The sequence below is a fragment of the Podarcis tiliguerta genome (assembly GCF_965153285.1).
Source record: "Podarcis tiliguerta genome assembly, chromosome: 2".
NCBI classification, from domain to species: Eukaryota; Metazoa; Chordata; class Lepidosauria; order Squamata; family Lacertidae; genus Podarcis; species Podarcis tiliguerta.
Window position 1 is genome coordinate 79327524 of NC_139535.1, and position 24826 is coordinate 79352349.

Consider the following 24826-nt stretch of genomic DNA (forward strand, 5'->3'; position numbering starts at 1 on the left):
TGCTATGCACCTTGGAAAGGTGATATGCACATGTAACAAATAAATGTTTCACGCACCCAATATGGTTCCCCTTAAATAAGAACTTAAAACACAAAACAAGCTCCAAACCCAGGACTTACCTAAAATGTGAGGATTTCCCGATAGCTGGCAAGTCTGTCTGGCCTGGAGGTCAAATGTGGCCCTTTATCCGTCTTCTGAACTGTCCCCAAGCCATGCCCCTCCTCCACACTCTCTTCAAAAGTTTTTGCCTGGCTGGAAAGTGCTCTTGAACTGTAAAAATGGCCCTTGCTTGCCTAGATGGAGAGAGATGTGTGTATATAAATATCTGCCTTTGGCATGCCTAGAATGTGGCTTACTGTACAAAGGCAAAGAATCACACCCATAACCCTACCTACTCGCCTCTGGCCCCTCTCAGCAATGCAAGTGGCCCCAAGAAATTTGTCCATGAGAGAATGTGGCCCCCAGGCTGATAAGAGTCCCCTGACCCTGACCCATTTGGTTAGTTTTTGTTGTGCGGTACTTTGTAGTGTTTGATGGGCTGTGCTGGCTACTCCTATGCAGGAATTAGTCCAACCCAGTTCAATGGGACTTAGTAAAGGTAAAGGTAAAGGGGCCCCTGACCATTAGGTCCAGTCGTGACCAACTCTCATCTTGCTTTATTGGCCGAGGGAGCTGGCATACAGCTTCCGGGTCATGTGGTCAGCATGACTAAGCCGCTTCTGGCAAACCAGAGCAGCGCATGGAAACGCCGTATACCTTCCTGCTGGAGCGGTACCTATTTATCTACTTGCACTTTGACATGCTTTCGAACTGCTAGGTTGGCAGGAGCTGGGACCAAGCAACGGGAGCTCACCCCGTTGCGGGGATTCGAATCGCCAACCTTCTGATCGGCAAGTCCTAGGCTCTGTGGTTTAACCCACAGCGCCACCCGCGTCCCTTTCAATGGGACTTACTCTCCAGTAAAACAGTAGCCCTGTGCTCTCTGTACACCACAGTTGTGGGTTGTGACTGAGTAGATCAGCAAATAAGTTTGGATGTCAAAGAGGGAATCTTTAAAAACAAAACTATACAGCAGAAAGAGTGTGGCTTTTGGAACCACAGGTAAATAAATGCTACCTAGCAGCATTGTGTGGCCCATCAGGGCAAGGAGAGTGAATAAAGAGTAAGATAGGATTTGAGTCCTTTTCCTTAGACTGCAACACTCTCGATTCAGCCTCAGCAGCTGGGATATGAAACAGGCAATGTTCTTCCGCCTTCTTCTTGCCCATATAAAATGAAACTCCTTGGCAGCAGTAGGCATGAAAGTTATTCCTTCGAATCACAGACACACACACACAAACGTACACAAGCTTTGCATAGCTGGCATCGCCCATGTCGTTTCCTCTACGGTAGCAGCCTCAAATGAAGGCACACTGCTGTCCCCCGGCGGGGGCTCGTGGTCCTGCAGCGCCGGGTGCTGAAACATCTGTTCCCTCATAGCGCCCCCTTTCATTTCGCATCAATCCAGTTTAATAAATCTTCTTCCCCTGTTAAGGAAGTCGGCTGTTTGTTGTCACACACACTACTACAGAGTCTTCGGCATGTATGCTGCGTCTCGGTGTGGAGCTGGAACGGGCCGGAAAACTGAGAATTCCTGGAATACCTTTTCAACACGTGTAGGACAAGTCATAGAGAAACGTGACCATGAGCATGTGCAGAGTTCATTTCCACCGAGCGGCCCACACGCTTAAAAAGCAAGGCAGCTGGCATGCCTCCCAGGTGGCCCTGAACCGCCTCGGTTTCTGTCTCCCCCCCCCCCCCCGCGCCCCAGGAGTGAAGCACCGACCCCACCCACGAGCGATCCCCTTCGCCATATACAGTCATAAGCGCTCGCCTGACGCCCCCTCGCTCGTCCTAGAGCGTCTCGGTGCCTCGCGGGCGGGGCTGAGCCTCTCCGGTTCCGCCCCAGCTGCCAACGGCGGGGCGCGGGCGGCTGACGTCACGCGCGGGCTGCGCAAGGGGCCGCTCTAGGCCAGCAGGGGGCGTGGCGCTCGGAGTACCGCGGCTTGCAGCGCCGGAGCCATGAGCGAGACGGGCCCGGCCGGGCGCTGCGGGGCGCTTCTCACTTGGGTAAGCCCGGGAGCTGGAGCGCGGGGGGTCGCCCGCCGCCCGGCTGATTCCCGCCACCACCTCCATAGGGCGCCCCCCCGAGTTACCCCCGCTGCCACTGCCGCCCCCCCCCCCAATGTCTTCAACAGGTGCCTTCCCGCCCGGCTTCCTCGCCCAGCCGCCTGGGATAACCCTTCCTTGGGGAAGGGGAAGAATGGCCTACAAGGCCACACGCGCCCCTGTTTTTATTTTTATTATTACTCCGGGTTAGTTTAACCCGGGATTGCCGCTCACGTTTCTGCATTCTCACGGACGTGCTTTACACCCGCTGTTCCACCCATAAGCATTATGCACCGACAGAGGATTCGTGTGGAAGGGGGGGTGTATGAATGTATCGTGTGCATGGACACCGGTAATAACCACCTGGTTTGGTGAGCACGGGCGGGAGGGACGTCGGTTAAAGTCCGCGGCGGAGGCCTGAACTTAGCAGCACCGGTTGCTCAGCCCCTGGAGTTCCTTCCAGGAAAGTCTTGAGGCCTCCCGGCTACCTCCCAACTCCGCTCCTCAACTCCCAAATCCTCTTAAAAACCTCCCGGTGCCGCAAGTCTGCCTTAAAGCCTCGGGCTATTTTTGTAGGCTCCACTCGACACGCAGTGACTCTGCATTTGCGCTCTTTGCCCCCTGGCGCTGTGGATTTTCGCCGTTCCCTCCACCCGCTCCCTTAAACTAGCTTTTTCTTTCGTGTCCAAAACTGGAATGATTAGGGCTTCCAACTGTTGGCTGCTGTTCCTTGAGATTCTCTTTCTCTGTCCTTCCTTCGGAAGAATCTTTCCCCACCACCTGCTGTGCCCAGCACCAAATTCTGAACAATGAAGGGTATCTAATTAATTCCCATCTTGCCAAACTCCCCAAGGAGTAACATAATGAGAGTGAGGTTGATAATCTAGTTCATCCTGCTTAAAAATGTGTAGAACAAGACATAGAGGTTTGTAGTTCATCAGAGGAACAAACTTAAAACTACTTGGAATGTTTAAAAAAGAAAGAAGGCAACACTTGCTCAATCTATAGTTCAGACCAGTCTAATTGGTGAGGTTAAATATATGAGAGATCCAGAGCCTGGATTATTAGAAATATATTTATATGCTACTCAACTGGGGTCCAGTTCCAAACTGGACCATTTCATCCCAATCCTGAAATAAGGAAAAAGCATTTATTTGTGTTGATGTGGAAGCTGCTATCTGTCTATTAATTTGATTCAGTGTTTTGAGTAGAAGATTCAGGGGTCTGACAAACGTTCATGCTTTTGGGCCACATGTGTAATAAAGTCTACAATGTGAAAACTACTGAATTGTTAAGTTCAGTTGTGTCACCTGTGAGCCAAATCAAGGTAACAGGGTTTTGTCCTATTGCGTGTGTTGAAGTAGCTTACGAATGTCAGGATGCTTTCATGATAATCAACCATGCTTTGTGAATTGTTACTGTGACTTTAAGCATTATTATATTTGCCGCAGTCTGTACCCTTTGCATTGCATTTCTTTCTACCCCTTCTGCTTACCTCATTGCTGACTTTCTCCTTCACTCACTCCCCCCACACCGTGTGTATCTCCTAACTTGGGTTAACAATTCAGGCATCTGATGTAGTAGACTACAAAAGCTTATGCCATAGTAAATTTGTTAGGGTTGTATTCAGAGCACTCCTAAATAACTCTATGTGCGAGAAGAAGAACAACTGTTTGTGCAACGATGCTCCCCCCCCCATGTACTCCCTAAATCTGTTCTGGGGGTTCCCTCAACTCTCTAGAGCAGATCTGGGGATAGCGTGGGAGAGGTGCAGGGGGGCAGAGGAGGGAAATCATGTTTGCACAAGTGGAAGTCATTCCCCTCTCACAATTATTTAATTGAATACCATCCTCCTACTTTAAAGTACCACAAGACTTTTTGTTTTTTGCATTAAGATGGTGAAGAATAAGTGGATTTTGACTCAGAAACTTCACCAACTTGCTCAAGGAAAATATTTCTGGAAAACTTTTTCTTTTGCAATTAGAGCCAACCGGAGGGTTCTTTGAAGTATTATATTTGTGTGATATTTATATTTGTGTACTTCATTGTTGTCATATTTTAGATTTAAATGATTTTTAGTTTTTGCTGGAAAAACTAGTGTTTGAACAACTAGAGCAGCACATACCTTTGTGCCTGACTTAAAGAATGGCTGCTTGGCTTATTAAGAGTGGCTGCTGCTCTGCCCTCCCAAGAGCTTCCTGGTTAGATTGCCCTATGTCCTGTTTATCACTAATAGCTGTAATGAGAAAACTTTGTTCTTCATTGCTAATCACCTTCTCCCTAACCCACCATGCCAAAGACGCCGGATGCTTCTATCTCTGCCCAGGGCAGAAAATACTGGAGTTGTTGTTTCTAGATTCTATATGCAACAGCTGTCATACAAGGAAGGATTTTGGTATGATCAGCCTTTCATAGCACTGCAGCAGTAAGAGAGGAGGAGCTGAACCTGTCAAGCTTGTCTCTCCTGCACAAGTATTAAAAACACAGGAGTCTTTGTTTACGCTGAATTGAGCAGCCCTAACACTGTTTTTCCTCAATACCCCCGTGCCTGAGTCCGCAGATGCTGTTGGGGACTCTTGGCTAACAAGGAAGGGTCTTTTGTTTATGAGACCTGGATATTTAGGAATTAATTTACTAATGCAAGATGGCTGGTATTTCTGCCAGATTCAGAATGGAATGCTGATTTCTCCAGTAAGAATCAGGCATCTGTCAGCCTTGTGTGAGAAGGCTGGAGTTGGTACCCAAGCGAGATCTGATGGGAAGGTGGATGCTCATGTGCTGTAATGTTATTAGCCAGAGCTCTAAGATGGACCACTTTAGGATGCTTTCACATGGCAAGACCTGTGATGACTGCCCCCAGCAGGAGAGACCCTTCTACTCTTAGGCATGCTGAGGTCCAATGTCAGTCGCTGATACTTGTGTTTATATGGGATGTAGTATCTCAGGAAAAACATCAGTACTTTAGCTCATGCAGGTAGTTGATGGGACTTCTATTAAGAGGGGTAAACAATTTGGAGAAGGTAGGCACATATGGTTTCCTAAAATGTAAGTTTGGTCTAAACATGTTGATTCCAGGGAATAAGAGAGCTATGGGATCTGATTTCTGCACAACTGAGAGTTCAGTTTAACTTGAGAGGCTGATAAATTGACACAAATAGGACCTAATCCAATTTAAGGTATTGCCACTTACTGGTAGCTGTTTCAGTTGAGAACCATAAGAATTAGGACATCAACCAAATGAAATTTTAAGGGGGAGGTACCCAAAATACAGAGGAAGGTGGAGTGTTTGTAGCATTCACTGGATGTAGTGCAACCACCATCTTCCAAACAGGGTACATTAACAATCAAAAGGAGAGTGTTGTTTAATAGCGAGGTAGGTAAGAGAAATATCTGACCCTGTAGAAAACTCCAAATTGGACTAGATAATTCAAAGACGGAAAGCTTACTTGTTTTGGTAATCTTTTTGGTTAATATGAAAACCTTAATGTGTTGTTTCAGCCTGTTAGTTGCAATTGAGGAAGCAAGGTTAAAATCATGGGAAAACAAGCAGGGATGACTGTGTGCATATTGGAGGAGAGGACCAAGGCCACTCCTAATCCTAGGTGTAAATCCTGTAGCTGCTCTCGAGGCAGGAGGTAGCTTGGAAGACTTCTATTTCATTATACTCAAGGATGCCCTGACTGTGAGCGTGACAGCTGGGCTGCCTCTGCTTAGTGATTCATTGTGTATATCAGCGCCTTGCAGGCATGTGGGAGTACTCGTGCCGAGCTCATTGTGTGGGGGGTGCATGTGTGTGGCAGGCACTGTTGTCTTGCAGCAGCAGACTTATCTATTGGCATAGATTTTCAAGTTTGGTTTTAAAGATCTCGGTGTCTAATCATGGAGCCTAAGGGCACATAAACCTACATAGGGTTGCCACCTTCAGCCAAGATTCTTTGTAACTCCACAGTTTTCATTCTTATGGATATATTCCCATTAGATGAGTTATACAGAAAAAGTGTGTTTTTCTTCTTTGATATTGACACTGTCACCAGCAGCCCGGATAGATTTTAGGTTATGTCCCTCTGTAGGCTGGTTCAGAATGGGCTTCCTCTGTTCCCAGATCCAATAATTCACTATTTTTTCACCTAAAGTGTTCACTTGCTGATTTGATTTGTTTTCTCCAGCTGCAGACGTTTCATGTTCCATCTCCATGTGCCAAAGAACAGGATTTGGCCAGCGGGGTCACGATTGCCCAGGTGCTGCACAAAATGTGAGTGTCGTGGTGGTTATCTTAATGAGTATTCACAAGAGTTATCATAGTCAGCATGGCCAAATTCTCCCCTCACTCCCCTACAAATCTCTCTTTGATCTCTGCCCCTGGTTAGCAAGTTGACCGTTGAAGTTTGTGCTGCCAGAAATCAGAATTCCCTCCCTAATGAGTTAATTTGACAGTTTGATACTAGAGAAGGACAGACAACAGCTTAGCAGCAGGAAAGCTCCTGTGGTTGCCTTCTTTGTCACATTGGGACAATGTGAATGAAGCTGTTTGTGAGACAGAAGACAGAAGAGCTTGACTCTAGGCTGGTGAAAAGCCAATATAGAATCTGTTTCGCAAAGCTTATGTGCAAGATCACAAAGTTGCTCAGAGTTTGCTTTCCACCCCCAAACCAAAGGCAACAGCTTTATGATTTTCATTTCCAGAGACCCATCTTGGTTCAATGAAACCTGGCTCCTGAGGATTAAAGATGATGCCGGTGACAACTGGAGGCTGAAGGTATGAAGTGAGAATGGGGTGAGTGGTAGTCTCTAAGACCTAGATGCTTAGCAATACCAAATACTGCCAAGAAATGAACTCCAGAAGTCATGAGACTCTTGACTTAGCAGTACCTTGAAAGCAGAGTTGTTCAATTTTCAGGGTTTCTTGGCTGGCTTAGGTTGATCAGCCAGCTTTGTGATTTGAAGATGAGGGTGGGATTTGGTAGGAAGGGCTCTTCACCCCAATTAGATACCTGTCCTGCATCAACCCTGGACTCTTCTCTCCCATCAGAGTAGTTCTGAAGACGACTGAGCATGGCCAGGTTTTTTTTATTTCCATACCAGCATGGGAAATAGCGGAGTCTTGCTCGCTGGCTGTATGGCTTTTGGAAAGGGGAAATATAGTGGGAATGACAGGTCTCAGTACTCTTGACAAACCTGCACATTTATGTTCATTCATCCTCTGTCTTGTCTCCAGGTGAGCAACTTGAAGAAGGTCCTGCAGAGTGTGGTTGAATACTCCCAGGATGTGAGTACCTTTTCTGGTTTGGCTTTGCTGGCATGGTGGCGATGTATTTCAGGGCATGGCCCAAGCCTCCAGTGTAAGTTAAGGGTCTCTGCTTGGGCAGTAGAGCGGCAGGTGAATGCCAAGGGACAAAACTCTGACAATCACTCAGTCTGGCTGTATTGAAGCCATCACTGAAAGACGGATCTCATGGTTCCAATCTAACATTCTTTTTCCCCAGGACCCACCTATCTCTTTGATGGTAATTAGTTTTAGCTGGTTTTAATACTGAATTTTAGATTGTTGTAGTCTGCCCAGGGACCTGCTTGTGAAGGGTGGGTAATAAATTGAATAATGATAATAAATAATAATAGAAATAGCCCTGCTCTAGAAAAGCTGGGTAAATGTTATTGGTTCTCTATGGATGTGGCTTTCTCTGTGTACAGAACTCCCAAGACACAGTTGACATCCAGTGGAGTGGAGTGGCAAGTGAGACTTAGACTGGGGAGATTTTGTTTCAAATCCCTGATTTACTCCAAAGCTTCCTGGGTGGTGACTTTGGGTCTACCTCTTAGCCTAGTCTATCCACTCACAGGGATAAAACAGTGGGAAAACTATATATGCTACCCTGAGCTGTTTGGAGGAAGAATGGGATTGAAGTGTTGTTGTAATAATAATAATAATAATTTATTATTTGTACCCCGCCCATCTGGCTGGGTTTCCCCAGCCACTCTGGGCGGCTTCCATAGAAACAAAAAATACAGTAAAATATCACAGATTAAAAACTTCCCTGAACAGGGCTGCAGTAGTAGTAGTAGTTGTAGTAGTAGTAGTAGTAAATGCTCCTTAGCACAGGCAGTCTCGCTAACAAGTCCACCCAAATTACTAGCCCATAACTTTTTAAAAAAATTATTCACCTTTCCTCACATGCCTGTGTAAGTCACTTATTGCCCACTGACAGAGGCTGTTGCAGTTTCAAAAGCTCCATTGTTTGGTCACTTGGAGGCTTGCCACAGACTAGTGCTGGACAAGTGGCAGATTTCAAACCTAAGATAAAGATACTGAAAAGTAACCTGTCCTCTCCCAGACAAATTGCTGTCACAGACACAGTGAGATAGGTGGAATAAGTAGGTGGCAGCAACAGCGAAAGGTCTGCTGGCTGTCAGAAGCTATATCTGCTGCTGTCTTCTCAGGTCCTGGGCCACCAAGTCCCGGAGCAGCTCCTGCCTGATGTAGCTCTGGTTGGAGAACTGTCTGACACAGCTGAGCTGGGCAAGCTACTGCAGCTGGTGCTGGGCTGTGCCATCAGCTGTGAGAGGAAGCAAGGTATATGTGTGCGAATGACAATTACGATGGGGGGATGTCACAGTGGAGCTTTATGGGCATCTGTGCCATGAGGATGACTCTGCAATGGCTGCTTTAAATACCTGCCATGTGTGGGTGGGGTCTAGGAAGCAGGTGCCCTATTTGTTGTGGCATTGCTGTCCTGCTTACAGGGACGTACAGTTTCCCTTCATTAGTCCTCTCTATTCAGGTGGCTCCTGCCTCATCCATATAACTTCAGGATCTCCTTAAGCTGGAGCTTCCAATCTTTCTCCTTGGGTTTTCTCCTCTTGGTTTTCTTCACCCCTGATAGTAGTTGGGATATCAGCCTCTTAAATCAATTTGAGACAGAAGGAGGGTCCAGTGAGAGACAGACAGATCTGACATTCTGCCACACCCACAAAAATACTTCATCGAAATTTGGGCCCCACTTCTGGAGGCTGTACCAACCCTCATGGCTGCATGATTTGGGGCAGGGGAGGGAATCTGGCCAGAGGAGGAAGGAACTAGTTGGAGAGTAACTTGAGTGCCCAGCCTCATCTGTTTGCAGATCACATCCAGCAGATCATGACCCTGGAGGAATCTGTGCAGCATGTTGTTATGACAGCAATACAGGAGGTGAGTGCGACTGTGTCCTTCAGCCTAGTGTGAAGCCATTAGGCTCCGGAACTGGATGCTTGCTTTGTGTTGCTAATGATCTCCCTGGTCAGGAAGTGCCCCTCATTCTCAACCTACAATCTTGCGTCTTCCCAGGTAATGATGCTACTTTTGTGCTAGTCCCTGCCCCCGCCCCCCGCCAAGTCCTGCCCACTCCCTGCTGCCAGGCCTGGCGCTCATTAGATGAAAGTTCCGAAAGATGTTCTAGTTAACCTATGCCTGCTTCCTGGAATACAGGGCTTGGAAAGTTCTGTGAGTCACCTCTGTGACCAGTTACCAAACCTCTTTGTCTTTTGCAGCTCTTAAACAAAGATTCATCGGACACGCTGAGCTCAGAGACGTATGGGAACTTTGACAGCCAGGTACTTGTGATATATATTAAGAGTGGGTGGGCGGCATGAGCCCTAATGGTGCAAATTCAATAGATGTAGGCTGAACAGGAATGGAGAAAGAGGTCCTTTTTTTTTTTGGTGGGGCCAGATGAGGTAATTCAAAGGAAGAAGGCTAGGCTTGGGCTACTAGGAGTGGCTTGCCTTGCTCAGTGTCTGTAGTACTATATAGACTTTTATTGACTGACTGGCTGACTCCTTGTACCTTTCCGGTTTCCCCTTGTAGTCCAGGAAGTATTACTTTCTCAGTGATGACCTAGAGGAGACAGATGACATGCGCCAGCGCTGCCATGACCTAGAGCAGCAGGTGAGTGCCTCTTGGGAGCCAAGAAAATTGGAGGTGGAAACCAGCTCTGTTTGCTGTGGACTTACAAGAATGTGCATCAGATGATGGAAGCCAGGAGACTATTCATAGGAACAATGGAAAAATACTGAGCACCATCAGGTCTCCAATGGGTTCTGCCCTTCCTCAGAAGTTATGGGGAGGTATGTATCAGGGGTAGGGAACCTGTTGTCTCATAAAGTTTGGTTGGCTGCATTGTCTGTCACCTCTGAGCATTAGCCATGCTGGCTGGGGCTGATGAGAGATAGGATTCCCAATAACAACTGGAGGGCCACAGGTTCCCCACCCCTGGTATATATTCTGTGCTGGAATTTTGCAGGAGCCCTGACATGCCATTTTCTGAACTGCTATCTTGATTACCACCCTTTCTCTCCCCTTCCCTCCCTGCCTGCCTCTCCATATTGCACAGCTCTATGTGCACTGAGTTGGTGGTGTTTGGGGACCGGGCCTATTCTGGTCATTTGGATATTCTGTCTTTTCTTATATGAAGGCAAGGTGAGGGCCTGCCTTCCTTTCCTCCCTCATGCAGTCCAGTTTCCGGGGTGGGAAGTGCAGTTTTTTGTGGATGGTGTGAGCTTGCTGGGCTGCACGGAGACAGCTGGGCTTGGCTGCAGTGTGGTGTGGTGTGCGAGTCCGTGTCCCTCCTCCTAATGCACAGCTGTCCTTTCCCTCATTGTTTTTGAGATTGCTGTGGACGAAGAACAAGATCAGCTTGGTAGTTTTGGGGCTGACCTTGGACTCAGTGGTCCTGGGCTTTATGCCTCTTTTTACCTGTTAAAGCCATATGAAGAAGACTGGTGTCCAGCAGAGGGGCTAAATTTAAAGAGCAGACAGTGCAACTGTGGAGATTTTGGATATTTCAGGAAGGATGGGTTGTGGGGGACCTGAGAAAGGATAGGCTGATCTCGCTCCCTTTACAAAAACAAACCCTTTACTCCTCCAAGGTGCTAAAGTGCCCCTGGAGATGCAGCCCCCTTCAAGAAGGTGAGTGTCTTCCCTCTTCCCATGCTCTTGCCTATGATAACAGACCTGCTCACCCAGCAGTGGAGCCCCATGCCTGGTGGGGCCAGCCTAACCTCCTTGCATGAGCATGTGCCATGTTGACAAGTTAACAACTGCTTGAGAGTGTTGGAGGAGTTGCTTGCACCCAGTACAGAAGCAGGGTTGGGCCTGGCCTGAGTTAAAAGTGCTTTCAGACTCTGTACTAATACAGCTACAAATCCACATTTCTGCATTCTAGGTTCTAAACTGCATATGAAGATTCTGGAATCACTTAGGTTTAGGGGATGTATATACAGGCTGAGCGGGTTTTTGTGGCCTCTTCATTTGGCAGCATTTAATCTTCGTAGCAATTCTGGATCCCTGCAGCAGGTCGGTAGGTGCCTGTAATGAAGTTTTCGCTTCCATTCAGGGAGCATAGGTCCTTGGCAAAAAGTCTGCCAGATTTGCAGAGAGAGGAAGTGAACTTGCTTGCTAGCAGTTCCTTTCAGTAGCTCACACATGCTTTAGTAGTGCCTGTGTGGATGATAATTCCTTCCCGCCAAATGAGCTGGTGCAAGAGGAGTCCTGATGAGGCTAATTTCAATGGCTGCTGTGCGTGTTGGGGCAGGAGGCCAGCTGTAGACATTATTTTGCACATGCATGCAAATGTCTGTTAAACCTACTCTGTTACCCACTGTATGGTTCCATAGTTTTGCAAAATCTGGGGACAAGTCTGCTAGAGCAGCAAAAGGAACCGATTGCTTGCGGCTACATGTAGCAATTTGATAGAGAGTGGGAGAGCAGGGTTCTCTTCAGCCTGCTTAAAGCCAAGGGAAAGAAGTGAACAGCCAAGACTTAAGGAGCTATGCTTCCGCTCTCCCCTTTTTCTAGGGCCTTAGTAGAATGAGGTTGAATGTCACAGGCTGGTTGGGCTTACGAAGGACCTGGTAGAATCCGCAAAGTTCTTAGCTGGACTTAGAGCTCCATTACTTGGCCGCCTCCTAGAAACTAGTCTTCCTCCTCCCTTCTCTCAGATCTCCATCCTGGTGGAAGAAAAGAATACTTTGTCTCTAGAGAACAAGAGTCTCCGGGAGCAGAAAAGCTCCCTTGAGTCAGATGCTGCTGGACTCACTGGCAAGAAGTTGCTTCTGCTTCAAACCCAGATAGAGCAGCTGCAAGAGGAGAACTTCCGGTAAGGCAGATACTGGGGTGGGGCGGTTACATTGCCCTCAGGACAATGTGCCCAAAGGCAGTGGAGTCCAGAGAATAATTAGAAGAAAAGTCTAGCTAACTAGATGTATTTTGGCCAGGCTGGAAAGCAGCAGAGATGACTTCCGAGTGCGCTGTGAAGATCTCGAAAAGGAAGTGCTGGAACTTCAACACCGCAATGAGGAGCTGACCAGCCTGGCTGAGGAAGCCCAAGCACTGAAAGACGAGATGGATGTGCTGCGGTAAGTGTGCCTCAATGCCTCAGCTGCAAGAACTGTGAATATACCCTTTTATTTTTTTGGGGTTATGTGTTACGGCTTGTGAAGCAGCCCATGGTCCAGCCTGGGCCTGCTGTGTGTCAAAACTCCACATTTGTGAATCTTGGGCCTCAGGTGTGCTGTGTTGCCGTATAGGCAAACCTCCCACTGCAGCAGCTGACTAACAGAGGTCTGCTTCTCTGCATATTTGGGCACTCTTAGGTAGACAGTCCATTTTTGCACACATCCTTAAGTTTAACATGGTGATCTTTGCCACTGAAAAGGCAGAGCAACAGATTCCCAAACACCTGATGGAGAAGAGTTGACAGTCCCACCAGAGGGTTTGTGGGTGGCACATGCCTGCGCACTGGAGCCCTGATGAATGCTGTCTCTCTTCCAATGCTTGAAGTTCTGGAAAAGCAGAAGCAAATTAGTCCAGGAGTTTTGAGTGAATATGTGGAATGTGGCTTCTTACTTGGAATCCAATTAGTTCTGCTGAATAATCAAAATCTCTGCTATCTGGAATTTGGTGGAAGTGGGGCAGCTTGTGTGTAAATAATTTGGTTTAATTGAGAATGTTAGTAGCTCTAGGGGGATGGGTTTCTGTGCTGGAACAGCATTCATTGCAGCCTCTCACTATTACCAGTCTTCATTTTCCTGTGTTTGTGAGTTTTGTACAAAGCATGCTGTTAGGTAACTTCACACAGATTTCTTTTTTTGCTATACATTAAAGCAAACTCAAGTTTTGTTGTAACTTGCCAATTTTTGGACTGTTGCACACAAAAATGTAGACATAGTGCTTCAGTTCTAGAATAGATGCACTGACCCATAACTTCATGTGATGTAAAAGAGTGTCAGCAAGCCTTGGGCTTTCATGCGTCCTTTTCTACCACATCCCAGTGGCTAGAAGCAGAAGTGGGGAATCAAATGCTTTACTATTTGTTTGTTGTGTCCAAAACAACGAAGGACAGTTACCATTTGACTATAATTTGTTTGCAACAATCCAACTTGGAATGTTTGCCTTAAAATGCATGGGATACTTGTTGCTTATCCATTATTGTTTCAGTTTTTGGAACCCTTTGACCTTGCTGCAGCAATTCCTGCTTACACAGTAGTTTTCTATAGCTAGTAGAGTTACTTTCTGTCCCTCCACTTTTTATCCAATAAAGTCAGAGTTACCTGACATTAAAAGCTGTAAAAGATACCTATACTTATACCTATATCCTGCTGTTCTGCAGTCACTCCTCAGACAAGGTGGGACGGCTGGAGGCTATGGTGGACTCCTACAAAAAGAAGCTGGAAGACCTGGGTGACCTTCGGCGGCAAGTTCGGCTGCTTGAGGAAAGAAACACCGTCTACATGCAGCGCACTTGTGAGCTGGAGGAGGAGCTTCGGCGTGCAAATGCTGTCCGTGTGCAGCTGGAGGCACATAAGAGACAGGTGAGTTGGTGTTAATAAGAGAATGCATTTGAGCAGACTGCAGCCTTCAGAATGCACTTGCAATAATACTCTGTCCTGAAGGAATCCTAAAGACAGATTGGAGCACCATTGGAGCCAGAAAGGCAAAACCCATTTGACCAAGATTGACCTGGTAGCTGTAGCTGCGCTGTGGCTTTGCAGGCAGAACTGTTGTCTCAAACAGTCTTGTACTCTTGGTGTTTGGGAGGACTTCAATACTAAACATAGATTCAAGACAACCTGTAATGAAAAGCAGCGTTGCTGATTGCTTTGCAGCAGGAGAGAAGGGCAAAGATCATAAGCACAGCAAACCCCTACTCTTCCCTCTTCCAGGTGCAAGAGCTCCACAGCAAACATGCAGATGAGGCTTTGAAGGCGGAGAAATGGCAGTTTGAGTTCAAGAACCTCAAGGAGAAGTTTGAGGCCCTGGTAAAAGAAAAAGAGGTAATGCAGAACTTGTACCACAAGAGGATGATGAGTGTTTCCTTTGGCTTGCAGGTGAAGGCCTAGTCCAGGAGTGAGGGAGCTTTTCATGGGCAGCCTTGTGGGAGGTTGCATGCAAGTGTGGGTGGAGCAATGGATGTGACTTCTCTCTTCATTGAAAGGGCCGCATTCTGGCCGTGCTAAAGCTTGAGCTTGGTGGTGGGTGGGTGTGTATAGATATAGGTATGTCCATACAGATTTTTTATATATGCACACAATGCACCACCTATCTACCCATCCATTATCACAGTTCAATGGCTCATTCCAGCCTGGTAAAGGAGGGTACAGAGCAGGCCTGGAGAGCATGTGGGGTGAGTCCCAAATGTCAGAGAGCCTTGAAGGCTGCATTTGGCCTGAGATTCTCTACTCCTAGTCTTGTGGCAAGAATAGGGAAATCTGGCAGGAGTAGCATCTACTTTCTGTTACTTGGACAATGTAGTACAATAAGGCACCAGCCCACCATAGCTTAAGTGGTCCTTTTCCTGGAGTGATTCCTGACCCTTTTTCCTTAGAGGCTGATTGAAGAGCGGGATGCCTTACGGGAAGCCAATGAAGAACTGCGATGTGCTCAGGTGCAGCAGAAATTCCTAAACCAAGCAGGTGAATATCAGAAGTCTTCCCCACCCCAATGAAATCCAATAAAGTCTGCCTCAGAACAAAGATTGGAAGTTAAGGAGAAAAGGGACACGTCTTTGTGTTGACAGGGCCATGTGCGCTCAAGTTACACTAAACTAGCAGTCAACTACATTTAACATTTGTTAATACCCGAAGAGCCACAGAAAGAGATGGGGACCTTGCCTACATGCTGCAATCATTAGGGGAGATTTGTTCAATCTGAAATGCACAGCGGGGTGGGTCAGGGGCTAGGGCCACCTTGGTGGTGGTGTCCAGAGTATAGAATTTTTGTGTTGCAGGAAATCCAGCTAGACCCTTCTTTGTGTATTTAGGTGTTGATGTAAGAGCATATTGTTTGGACATTTATTTTATTGAAATGTCCTTTAATTTGATTTAGTTGCTGATTGAGTGTTGTGCTTCCGTTTTTGCGATTCCTTTTTGGTTGTTACGGCTGCTTTTGGCGAATGTATTTTATATTTTTTACTATGATTATTTACACCTGAAGATTCCATTTGGGATGGAAGGGTGCAGTAAAAATAAATGAATTAAATGCTGTCATTTTCATTTTTAAGTACTTTCTACAGGCACGGACAGGGGGATTCCCTTATCTGTTAGCTTCCTTGGAAGCCACAGGAGGGCTGAGAGGGTAGGATTTTAATGGCTTGGACTGTTTTTATAAGCTGGACGGATAGCTCAGTCGGTAGAGAACGAGTCTTAATCTCAGGGTCATGAGTTCGAGCCCTACATTGGGCAGAAGATTCCTGCATTGCAGGGGGTTGAACTGGATGACCCTTGTGGTCCCTTCCAACTCTACAATTCTATGAGCGGCTATACGGAACAACTTTTTTACTGTTTCATTTTAATTAATGTTTATTATGTGATTTGTGATCTTAATTGTTCTGATATGTAAATCACCCTAGGATCTCTTTTAATGAAGGGTGGTAAAGAAATTATATAAATTAAATTTTAGGCTAAGCCTGATAGGATCTCACACACCTTTCTCCAAGAGCTTTGCCTACAGCCTGTGTGTGTGCTTGGTTTGTCATTCGGTTGCCTGAACCAGCTTGTAGGAGAAGACCTTGTATTATGGTTGGCTGCTGCCTGAAGTGAGGTTACCGGTTTCACCTCCCATCTCTGTGTGACTTTTCTCAGCCTTCATTCTTCTCCTGTTTAAATGTATTTCTCTTGATGTGATAGATGCCAGTGTGGACCACGTTTTGCTTAATACTGCTGGGAACCATAACTGCACTTTTATTGCTCCAACTCAGGGTAGATGAGTTGTCCGGCCCTGGCTAGGTCAAGTGACATTGAAAGCTTGAGTGATCCCATCTTAGAGGGTTGTGCTTTATAGCAAGGTAGTATTTGGGAACAATCGGCTCCTCCCCTCCAACAACACCTGTACCTTTTGGTAGAAAGCCAGAGGAAAAATAAATGTATCTTCTGTTTCTCTCCCCCCCCCCCCCCCGCAGATACCATCCTAGAAGAAATTGCTTCTCCTGTGGATAACTTAGCAGCTGAGATCATGCCGGCAGAACTCAAGTAAAGTTTGGCCTCTTGGGGATCCTGTCTTGGAGGCAGAAGGGCAAAAGCCTATGGGGCCTATTTGAAATTGGGGACTTGCTGCTATTCATAATTATACTTGATTACTTCCATCAGCCAGAGGTTGGAGTCAATGTTACCCTTTTGGTGATAAAGAGAAAGGGGGTGCTATCCTGGATTTATTTTTCTGATATTGTAGATGAAACAGGTATCATCCCAAGATCACCTTTAGCTTGTTCGCTTAAGCTTAAGAAAACCGGGGTACAGTTTTCTGCTTCCTACAGTCATGAGATAAATTCTTTAAAAGGTCAGGCTCTAAGCGAATGCTCCTAATGTATATGCTAGATAATACAGCACGGTAATCTCTATGAATACTGTCTATCCCAATATGCATTGCTCTGCTTTGGCCCCCAGTTCTAGAGATTGCATCCTCTCTATGAGCTGTTCTGCCTTTTAGTACAGCTTGTAGGGTTGGGAGTGGGGGAAAGAGTCAGGAATGGGCCCACATGAAGCAGGGGGGTGAGTTGGGCTGGGAAGTGGTGGTGGTCCACAACATTGGATAATGCCCCAGCTAATAATCATAACATTCTGTGTTTCTTGCGGCCAGGGAGACCATTGTGCGGCTGCAGCATGAGAACAAGATGTTATGTGCACAAGAGCTGTCCTATCGGCTGCAGCAGACCGAATTGCAGGGGCTGCTGGAGGAATCTAACCGTACTAAGAACCAGCTAGAGGCACAGCAAAGGTATCCAATAAGCTGGAAAGTTTGCAGTTTGTCCCCACTGGTCTTAGGAGATCCAACCTGCCTTCTCCAGTCCCTCTTAACCTTTGACAAGCTATTAAATTTGCAATTCTAATTTAGAATTATTTTTATTCACTGTTCTTCCTCTTATCTGGAAGGCAATACAGTGGTGCCCCGCAAGACGAATGCCTCACAAGATGGAAGACCCGCTAGACGAAAGGGTTTTCCATTTTTCAATGCGCTTCGCAGGACGAATTTCTCTATGGGCTTGCTTCGCAAGACGAAAATGTCTTGCGAGTCTTGAGATTTTTTTTCGCTCCCCACCCCCTTTTTCTAAGCCGCTAAACCGCTAATAGCCTTTTAGCAGCTAATCCACTAATCCCTTAAGCCGCTAATAGCCGCTAAACCGCTAATAGCGCTAATCCGCTAAGCCGCTAATAGGGTTGCTTTGCAAGATGAAAAAACCGCTAGACAAAGAGACTCGCAGAACGAATTAATTTCGTCTTGCGAGGCACCACTGTATTCTATCTCCTGTTTTAAAAAGCAGTGGGGAAACTCTTACTGTTGGCCCATCAAGTGAAACCATGTTTGCTTGGTCAGCTGGGGAGTGTCCTTGAGCTCAAGCACTGTTTGCATGATCTACTAGGAATGTTAAACTAACATATTTTTTTAATAGAATTTTGTCCTAGCTTATCTTTGTTAACTAGTGAGGGGCAAGCTCCCTTCTCCTCTCATTGCCCTGGCTCAGAAATAAACAGAGCCATTTGAAGGTGTACTACTTATCACAGTAGCGCTTTTGCTAGGCGCCATCGGTACTGACAGTCCTGTGGGCTTTGTTGCTGCTTGCAGCTGGCTTTTCTCTTGCCTGTTTTAATTTGATTTGCCCTTCTCTCTATCCAGACTGAGCCAGCAACAGATCACTGAGCTCAAGGTGCAAGTAGAGGAGCTGCAACGGGCCCTCCAGGAGCAAGGAAGCAAAGCAGAAGATGTGAGTTTGCTTGAGAAAAGAGGGTTCTGTGAGGCCTTGTCAGAGTCAGGCTCACAGGGAGGTTTTGAAGGAGATTTTCACAGGGGCTGGTGGTGTCTACTCTCAGCCTGAATCCGGACCTCCTTACAGGGTGGCAGTAATGGGAACTGGTGGCATAAACCCACCTGTCATTTTCTCAATGGAGACTTAAAACCAAGACAAAACAAAGGTGCTGGGCTGTATGAGATCTTTGTTGCAACATCTAGTCTAGGATTGTGTGCTCTCTGAGTACCAAGTGGGGAAACTCTGCCTGTGTATTGGCAGTTTTTAGCCCCCCAAATTACCTTGGGGCTCGAAGCAATGAAAAAGGAGTGGGGCTAATCCTCAGATACTGACCACTACTTGACAGGGTTGCTATAATGTGGGTGGTAGAGATTCCTTGAACATACAAATTCCATGATAAGGCTACACTTGCGAGTCTTAGGAGCTGCTAAATTGCAGTTTATGGTAGCTATGCTGGACAAAGGTGTGCTATTTGGCCAAGAACCTTTTTTCTTGGGTTTACGGGCTTGTTGCCTATTGGGGGAGGGAGGGCAAGAACTCGCAGGCTGTAAGTGTAGTTTTGCCCCAGTTTGAGAGCCTTGTGTTCCCTCTCCTGTGGCCTGTTCTAATGTTCACCATTACCTTCTGCCCAGACCTCTTTTCCTCCTCACTTCCCTAATCTCACTATGCTAACAGCCCTCTCTTTTTCCCTTCTGACTTGCTGGCTGTCCTGTCCAGGCCATTGTAAGTACTTTCACATTCTGTGTTGCTTCCACCATCTAACCTACTCCGCTGCAAACTCACTGTTGCTTCTCTTCTGTCTTTGCTTGGTTCTTGGTGTGTCAAAGATAAGGGGCTGCTCTGGGTTCACCTGCCAAGAGCTGCTAAGGGGCCTGCGTATTCTGAAGGTTTAAAGGAGCACAAGTTCAGTTTTCTTAGTACAGAAGGGAAGCTGGGAATCATAGGTGCTGTTTTGAATTGGTAATTTCTGTTCCAAACGTCATTCTGATAATCTGAAAAGGTAGGAGCAGTCTAGATTTGTTTCTGAATTGGTGCAAAGTAGTTAACTGTACCAACATCTCTTAGGAGATGTGCTGTCTCCTACACGATCAGTAACTGTTCATGTTACTTCCCTTTGAGTCTTGTATATTAGTAAGTCCGTAAACAATTATGGTTCAGCATTTTCCAAAGGGAGGTTGCTTCCCTACTGGGATAATAGAAAAGGAAGTGGAGAAAAAACTTCCTAATAGTTGAGAGCCTTTAGGCTGGAGGTGAAAGAGAAATGCTGTTGATGTGACATTGAGCAATGTAAACCAACATTTGCACACCTAGTAAAAGCTGTAGTAAACCTTGAAAAGTAAATGCTTTTGCATTGCCCACATCTATTGATGCTACTTGAGTGACAGACCCTGAATGGTCTCAGGTGGAGGGAGGGGACTTTGGCTTTTACTGCCAGAGATGGGAGTGAGGTTTGAATGCATGAATGGATAAGTAACTAGTATAGAAAGACCTTTTGTTTTTTAGACTGCAGCCTTGTTAATTGACAGTAGGATTGACCGTAGAGTTGAGCCACTGGCTGTGTTTAGTTCACTTACTGTATACTGGATATTTTTATCTCCCCTGTCATGCCAGCATAGACAACCATGTTTGCAGAACTGAATGGAATTCTCTGTTCCATTTTAAGAGTGCTTCTGAGTCAGCAGCATTCCAAGTTTAACTTTCCTAGCTCATGAAGACAAATCTGAACTGAAACCTTGAACTCCTAGTGCCCCCAGAATGAATCCTTGAAAGCCAGCAAATTTATGCATAACCTGAGTGCAGGAGGTCTTCAGAAGTACAGTGTACACTACAGCTACACAGGTTTTAGTATTCTGTGTAAGATATACTGAACACAGCACCAGCTCGCTCTAGTGGTCAGATGATGACAACAACAGCAGCTTAGCTAATTGATCTGCAAACAAAATAAAAATCCTAAACAGTCATTTCTCTCTCTTTTTAGTCTTCTCTCCTACAAAAGAAGCTGGAGGAACACCTGTAAGTGATTCAATTCCATTTGAGGGACAGGGTTGGAAAGGGTTAAAGCTCACTTGGTTTTCTTTGTTCCATTTGATGAATGCATATCTGGGGCTGTTATGGGTCCAGCTGTGCTACTTGGCAACATATTGATGCTGTCACACAATACACAGCAGGGCTTTGGTTCCACGCCCTTCAGGTTTCTGGTCCTTATTTTTCAAGACATCTGCATGCCTAGCTTCTGTTTCTTTTTCTGTTTCCTGGTCAGAGAGAAATTACATGAGGCCCATGCAGAGCTTCAGAAGAAGAAGGAATGCCTTGATGAATTGGAGCCAAAAGTGGACAGCAACAGTAAGTGGGTGGATGACAGATCCGTTGCTTTAGGAGTCTCAACTAAGCCCAGTCTTTGCTGGGTACCAGAATGGGATGGGATGGGCTACCCAGAAATCAGAAGACCTTGTAGAGCATTGAGTGAAGATTCTTGCTACTCCATCTGTCCCCTGTCCACATTTCGGGGTCAGGACAGCATTGATGTCCCCGCCTTTCTCAACAGCTGCCAAGAAGATTGATGAACTGCAGCAGTCTTTAAAGAAGAAAGATGAAGATATGAGAGCCATGGAGGAACGATACAAGCGTTATATGGACAAAGCCTGCACAGTAAGTCAAGTCTTTCCAGTGCCTTTTGCCACTGCACAGGTATACATTGGTGAAGCCTCACCAAATGGCTTTGTAGATCATACACACTTTCCTGCGGTCAGTGTGATTCAATCAGCAATGTTGCTTCAGGGCCTTTCTAGTAGCTAAATGGTCTTGGCCTCCCAAAGCTAAGTGATTATGGAAGATCTCTCTTTATCCTTTCACAGGTCATCAAGAAACTGGATCCCAAGCAGCAGCCTCATGGAGATCCACTGGCGATCCAGGCTTTGAAAAACCAGCTGCAGGAAAAGGATAAGAAAATCAACCACCTGGAGGTGAGCTCCTCTTCCGAGGATGAGGGTTGCAGCTTCTCTTACATAAGAGCCTGCCTGATTAGGCCAAAGGCCCCTCTAGTTAAACAATGGAATTAGCTCCCTTGAGAGGCAGTAATGGCCACCAAACATTGATGGCTTTAAATGAGGACTAGGCTATCAGCGGTTACTAACCATGATGGCTATGTATTACTTCCATTGTTGGAAGGAATGTGCTTCTGAATACCAGTTGCTGGAAACTGCAGGAAGGGACACTGATGATGTGCTCTGGTCTTGCTCACAGATTCCCAAGGGCATCTGGTGGGCCACTGGCCTGATCCAGCAGGGCAATACTTATTATAACAAGTTTCCAAAATTAACAAGGAGGTGCGCATTGCAGCCCTCTTACCCATAAGCTACAGGTGTCTTGGGTATAATGCATTAATTCCTTATCTTCCCAAAGTCAATATAAATTATTCTAGATGAGTGGGGTTTAGCAGCATGACCACTTACCTCCGTTTTCCTCTCTGTGCTTCATCTCATTAGACGGATTTTGAGAAGACAAAATCTCAACAGGAACAAGAAGAGAAACTCATCATCACTGCTTGGTATAACATGGTGAGTTTGAATTGGACTAGGCATAAATAGAGGTGCATGTACTGATGCAGGGGTGTGAGAGAAGGTTGGCACATTGCTTTGCAGGAGAACAGTATGCATAACTGCAGTGGAGCTTAACATCCTGAGAATCTATTACTTTTTCTAACTCTTTTGGTACTAGACACGTTTTGCAGCTGCTAAACACTGCTGAGTAAAATGTCTGAAGTTGGGCTCTTTACAGCAGATCATTTTGATGATCCTGTATATGTCTGGACCACAGAACGTGGCCTTTTTCAATTCAGACCTTTGTGACACATACTGTCCTGGTCAGAGCCCTATGGAGGAAGAACCCTCCATCTCCATCCAAGAGTCTGCTGGCACAAGCCAAAGGTTTCTTCCCCCCCCTCCCCACTGCAGGGCCTGGCGCTGCACCAGCGGGCTACAGAGGAGCGGTCATCCACCTCTACACCAGTCCAGTCCTTCTTGGCCCAGCAAAGATTGGCCACCAATACTCGACGGGGCCACCTGAGCCGAGCGCCACCCTTGCTGCTTCGATATGTTGGTACAGACAAACCTCAGTTGTCCTGATCTGGAAAAGCTGTCGTGTGGATCTTCTAGAGAATGCTCACTTCCCAGGGGGAGTGAAATTGGAATACCTGTTATGCAGTGGTACTTCCTCTGGAAACCCCTGTTTTATCCCTATTGTTGAAATTCATTCTCTGATACTAAAGATTATTCCTATGCCCAACTGTAGTGCTTGTTTTTTTAAAAAATGAGGAATCTTGAGCAGCAAGGAGCTGGATCTTCCCTCAGACCTCCATGTTCCCTCTTCCACCGCAGTTGGGAGCTGTTGCATGGCAGTACCCTGGGTGATGGAGAGGTATCCTTCAACCATGTTCCTTACCCACCTTTCCTCTTAAAATTCTGCTTTTGTACATAGTTTCTGTATAGCCCTGTTCCCCACCAATTAAAAATGTTCTTTACCTAATGATGTCATCTGCAGAGGGGATGGAGGGAATATTTTTACTGCAATTCACATCTCCCCTTATGGTATCGGCCTCAGTCTTGGGTATTTTTTGTGGTGGTGAATGCATAAGGATGAGATGGCTGCTTTGATAGTGGCCCTGCATTTGGAGTTTGACTCCTTTAAAAAGCTAGCATCGGTTCCTCAGGAGCCAGATTGCATTGCCTGAGGCACATTATGGCACAGCTTTTCTTAGTGACTTAAGAATCCCTTCTAAGAAGGGGCAGGGCCTTGGTACAAAAAGCCCCATTTGAAAACATATGAACACTAAATTGACTTTAGACCCTAGGGGTGAAGAGAGCCTGCAGTCCTGCCCAACAGTAATTTGTGTGCACATCTGTAACTGTGTTGTCTTCACAGCAATATTTAGTGCCTGGTGTTTTGGTTTTTTTGAAAAGTGCTACTCTTTTTCTCCCCTCCCTGTTAGTATCATATTCAGAGACGTTGCAAGATGCAGTATCCTTTTAAAAATATGTTCTCCAAATTTTGATTCTTTTTTTTTAAGTAAAGTTCATAGTTTTAATGCTGTAAATTATACATTTTGTAAAGCTATCTTGTATCTCTGCCTCTTTATTTTTCTATTGGACAGAAAGCTGACATGCAATGGGAGGATGGGATGTGTCTATAGAATCTTTACACTACAAATAAAATGTTATAAAATCTTTTCTGTATCCTCATTCCTCTAGTAGCAACAACTATTACTGTTGGGCAATAGCCTTCATCTGGGAGGACCAGCTGTAGCTGTTAGTAGTTCTTTGCAGTACCTTTCTGATGGGCCAGCTGTAGTTCAGGCTTCCCATTAATTCTGAGATGGGATTTTCCTCTCTTGGAAGTTTAATAGACCAATCAACTGCAGTTCCCTATTGGGCCTTGGAAGAAGATACATTTTGGTGTCATTGTCCTTAGTTGATTTGACCTACTTCAGAATCTGGTTGTGGGCTGATAGCAGTTAAAACTCAAAGAAAATTATTGATGGTCAAGAGTAAAGTGGTACCTTGGTTTACAAACTTAATCCGTTCCAGAAGTCAGTTCTTAAACCAAGGCATGCTTTCCCTAATGGGGCCTCCCGCTGCCGGTGCCCTTCTACCGTTCGGATTCCGTTCTTAGACAGAGGTAAAGTTCGCAAACCGGGACACTACTTCCAGTTTTGCGGAGTTCGTAAACTGAATCATTCATAAACAGGACTGTTCTTAAACCGAGGTACCACTGTACTTTGCATTTAGGATTGCTACAAAAGCTGGCACAGTGGCAGTTGATTTATTTATCAAAATGGAGTATTTTCAATTGGGAAGCAATCATAGGAGCAGCAATAGAGCATCTGTTAAAGAAGCACATCCTCCGTACAGCGTTGTGTGGTTGTCCCTGTTGCTGATGGGAGTTTTTAGAGTTAGAGTTCCCCTTTGGCTTCACAGCAAGCATCCAGCCTTAAGGGGAATGTCTCCTGTTGCTCCTAGCTCCTAGCTAAATACTACCATAAAAGATGGTTTAAAGGTTCTTAGAATGTGATCCACCATTAAATTTAGTCTCACTATCCTCTGCAGTACTTACTGAAGGCTTGAACTACAAGTAACTTTCTTCCCTAGTATACTGAGGTACCAGTTAACACAACACAGAATCAGGTAGGATAACAATACACGGCATAAGAGCCCTTTTTCTCTGTGCACTAAGAGGAATCCAAAGGATCTGATGCTATGGACAGACTGATCTCTTGACTGAATCGGCAGCTCCGACCATTGCCCTCCAGGCCCATGTACAGCTTGTCTGAGGCTCTCCCCAGTTGACTGGGAGACCCAGGGCATTCTTGGCATGACAGCGCAAGTCTGGCAGGCCCCTGACATGACCCCCCCGCC

The 24826-nt window shown here is 46.0% G+C and overlaps 1 protein-coding gene and 1 long non-coding RNA gene across 4 annotated transcripts in view; one reads left to right on the top strand and one right to left on the bottom strand.

The window, feature by feature from the left end:
• Nucleotides 1-1801, bottom strand: part of LOC310673078 — a 49782-nt gene extending 47981 nt beyond the window's left edge. For all 3 annotated transcript variants that reach the window (XR_014508818.1, XR_014508819.1, XR_014508820.1), the window contains exons 1-2: nt 1345-1801; nt 120-293 (exon numbers count right to left, since the gene is read on the bottom strand). This is a non-coding gene — a long non-coding RNA (uncharacterized lncRNA). The remainder of the gene's footprint in view (nt 1-119; nt 294-1344) is intronic.
• A 94-nt stretch (nt 1802-1895) lies between these two features.
• Nucleotides 1896-23638, top strand: HOOK2 (hook microtubule tethering protein 2). Its single transcript, XM_083430791.1, has 22 exons — nt 1896-2109; nt 6315-6400; nt 6832-6904; nt 7364-7414; nt 8584-8716; nt 9264-9331; nt 9670-9732; nt 9986-10066; nt 12118-12275; nt 12394-12534; nt 13788-13989; nt 14341-14451; nt 15003-15090; nt 16575-16644; nt 17252-17389; nt 18287-18374; nt 20395-20429; nt 20677-20759; nt 20962-21065; nt 21272-21379; nt 21902-21973; nt 22370-23638. Exons 1-22 carry the CDS (start codon nt 2062-2064, stop codon nt 22538-22540), a joined length of 2172 nt encoding a protein of 723 aa, XP_083286917.1. The 5' UTR covers nt 1896-2061; the 3' UTR covers nt 22541-23638.
• Nucleotides 23639-24826: the final 1188 nt, after the last annotated feature.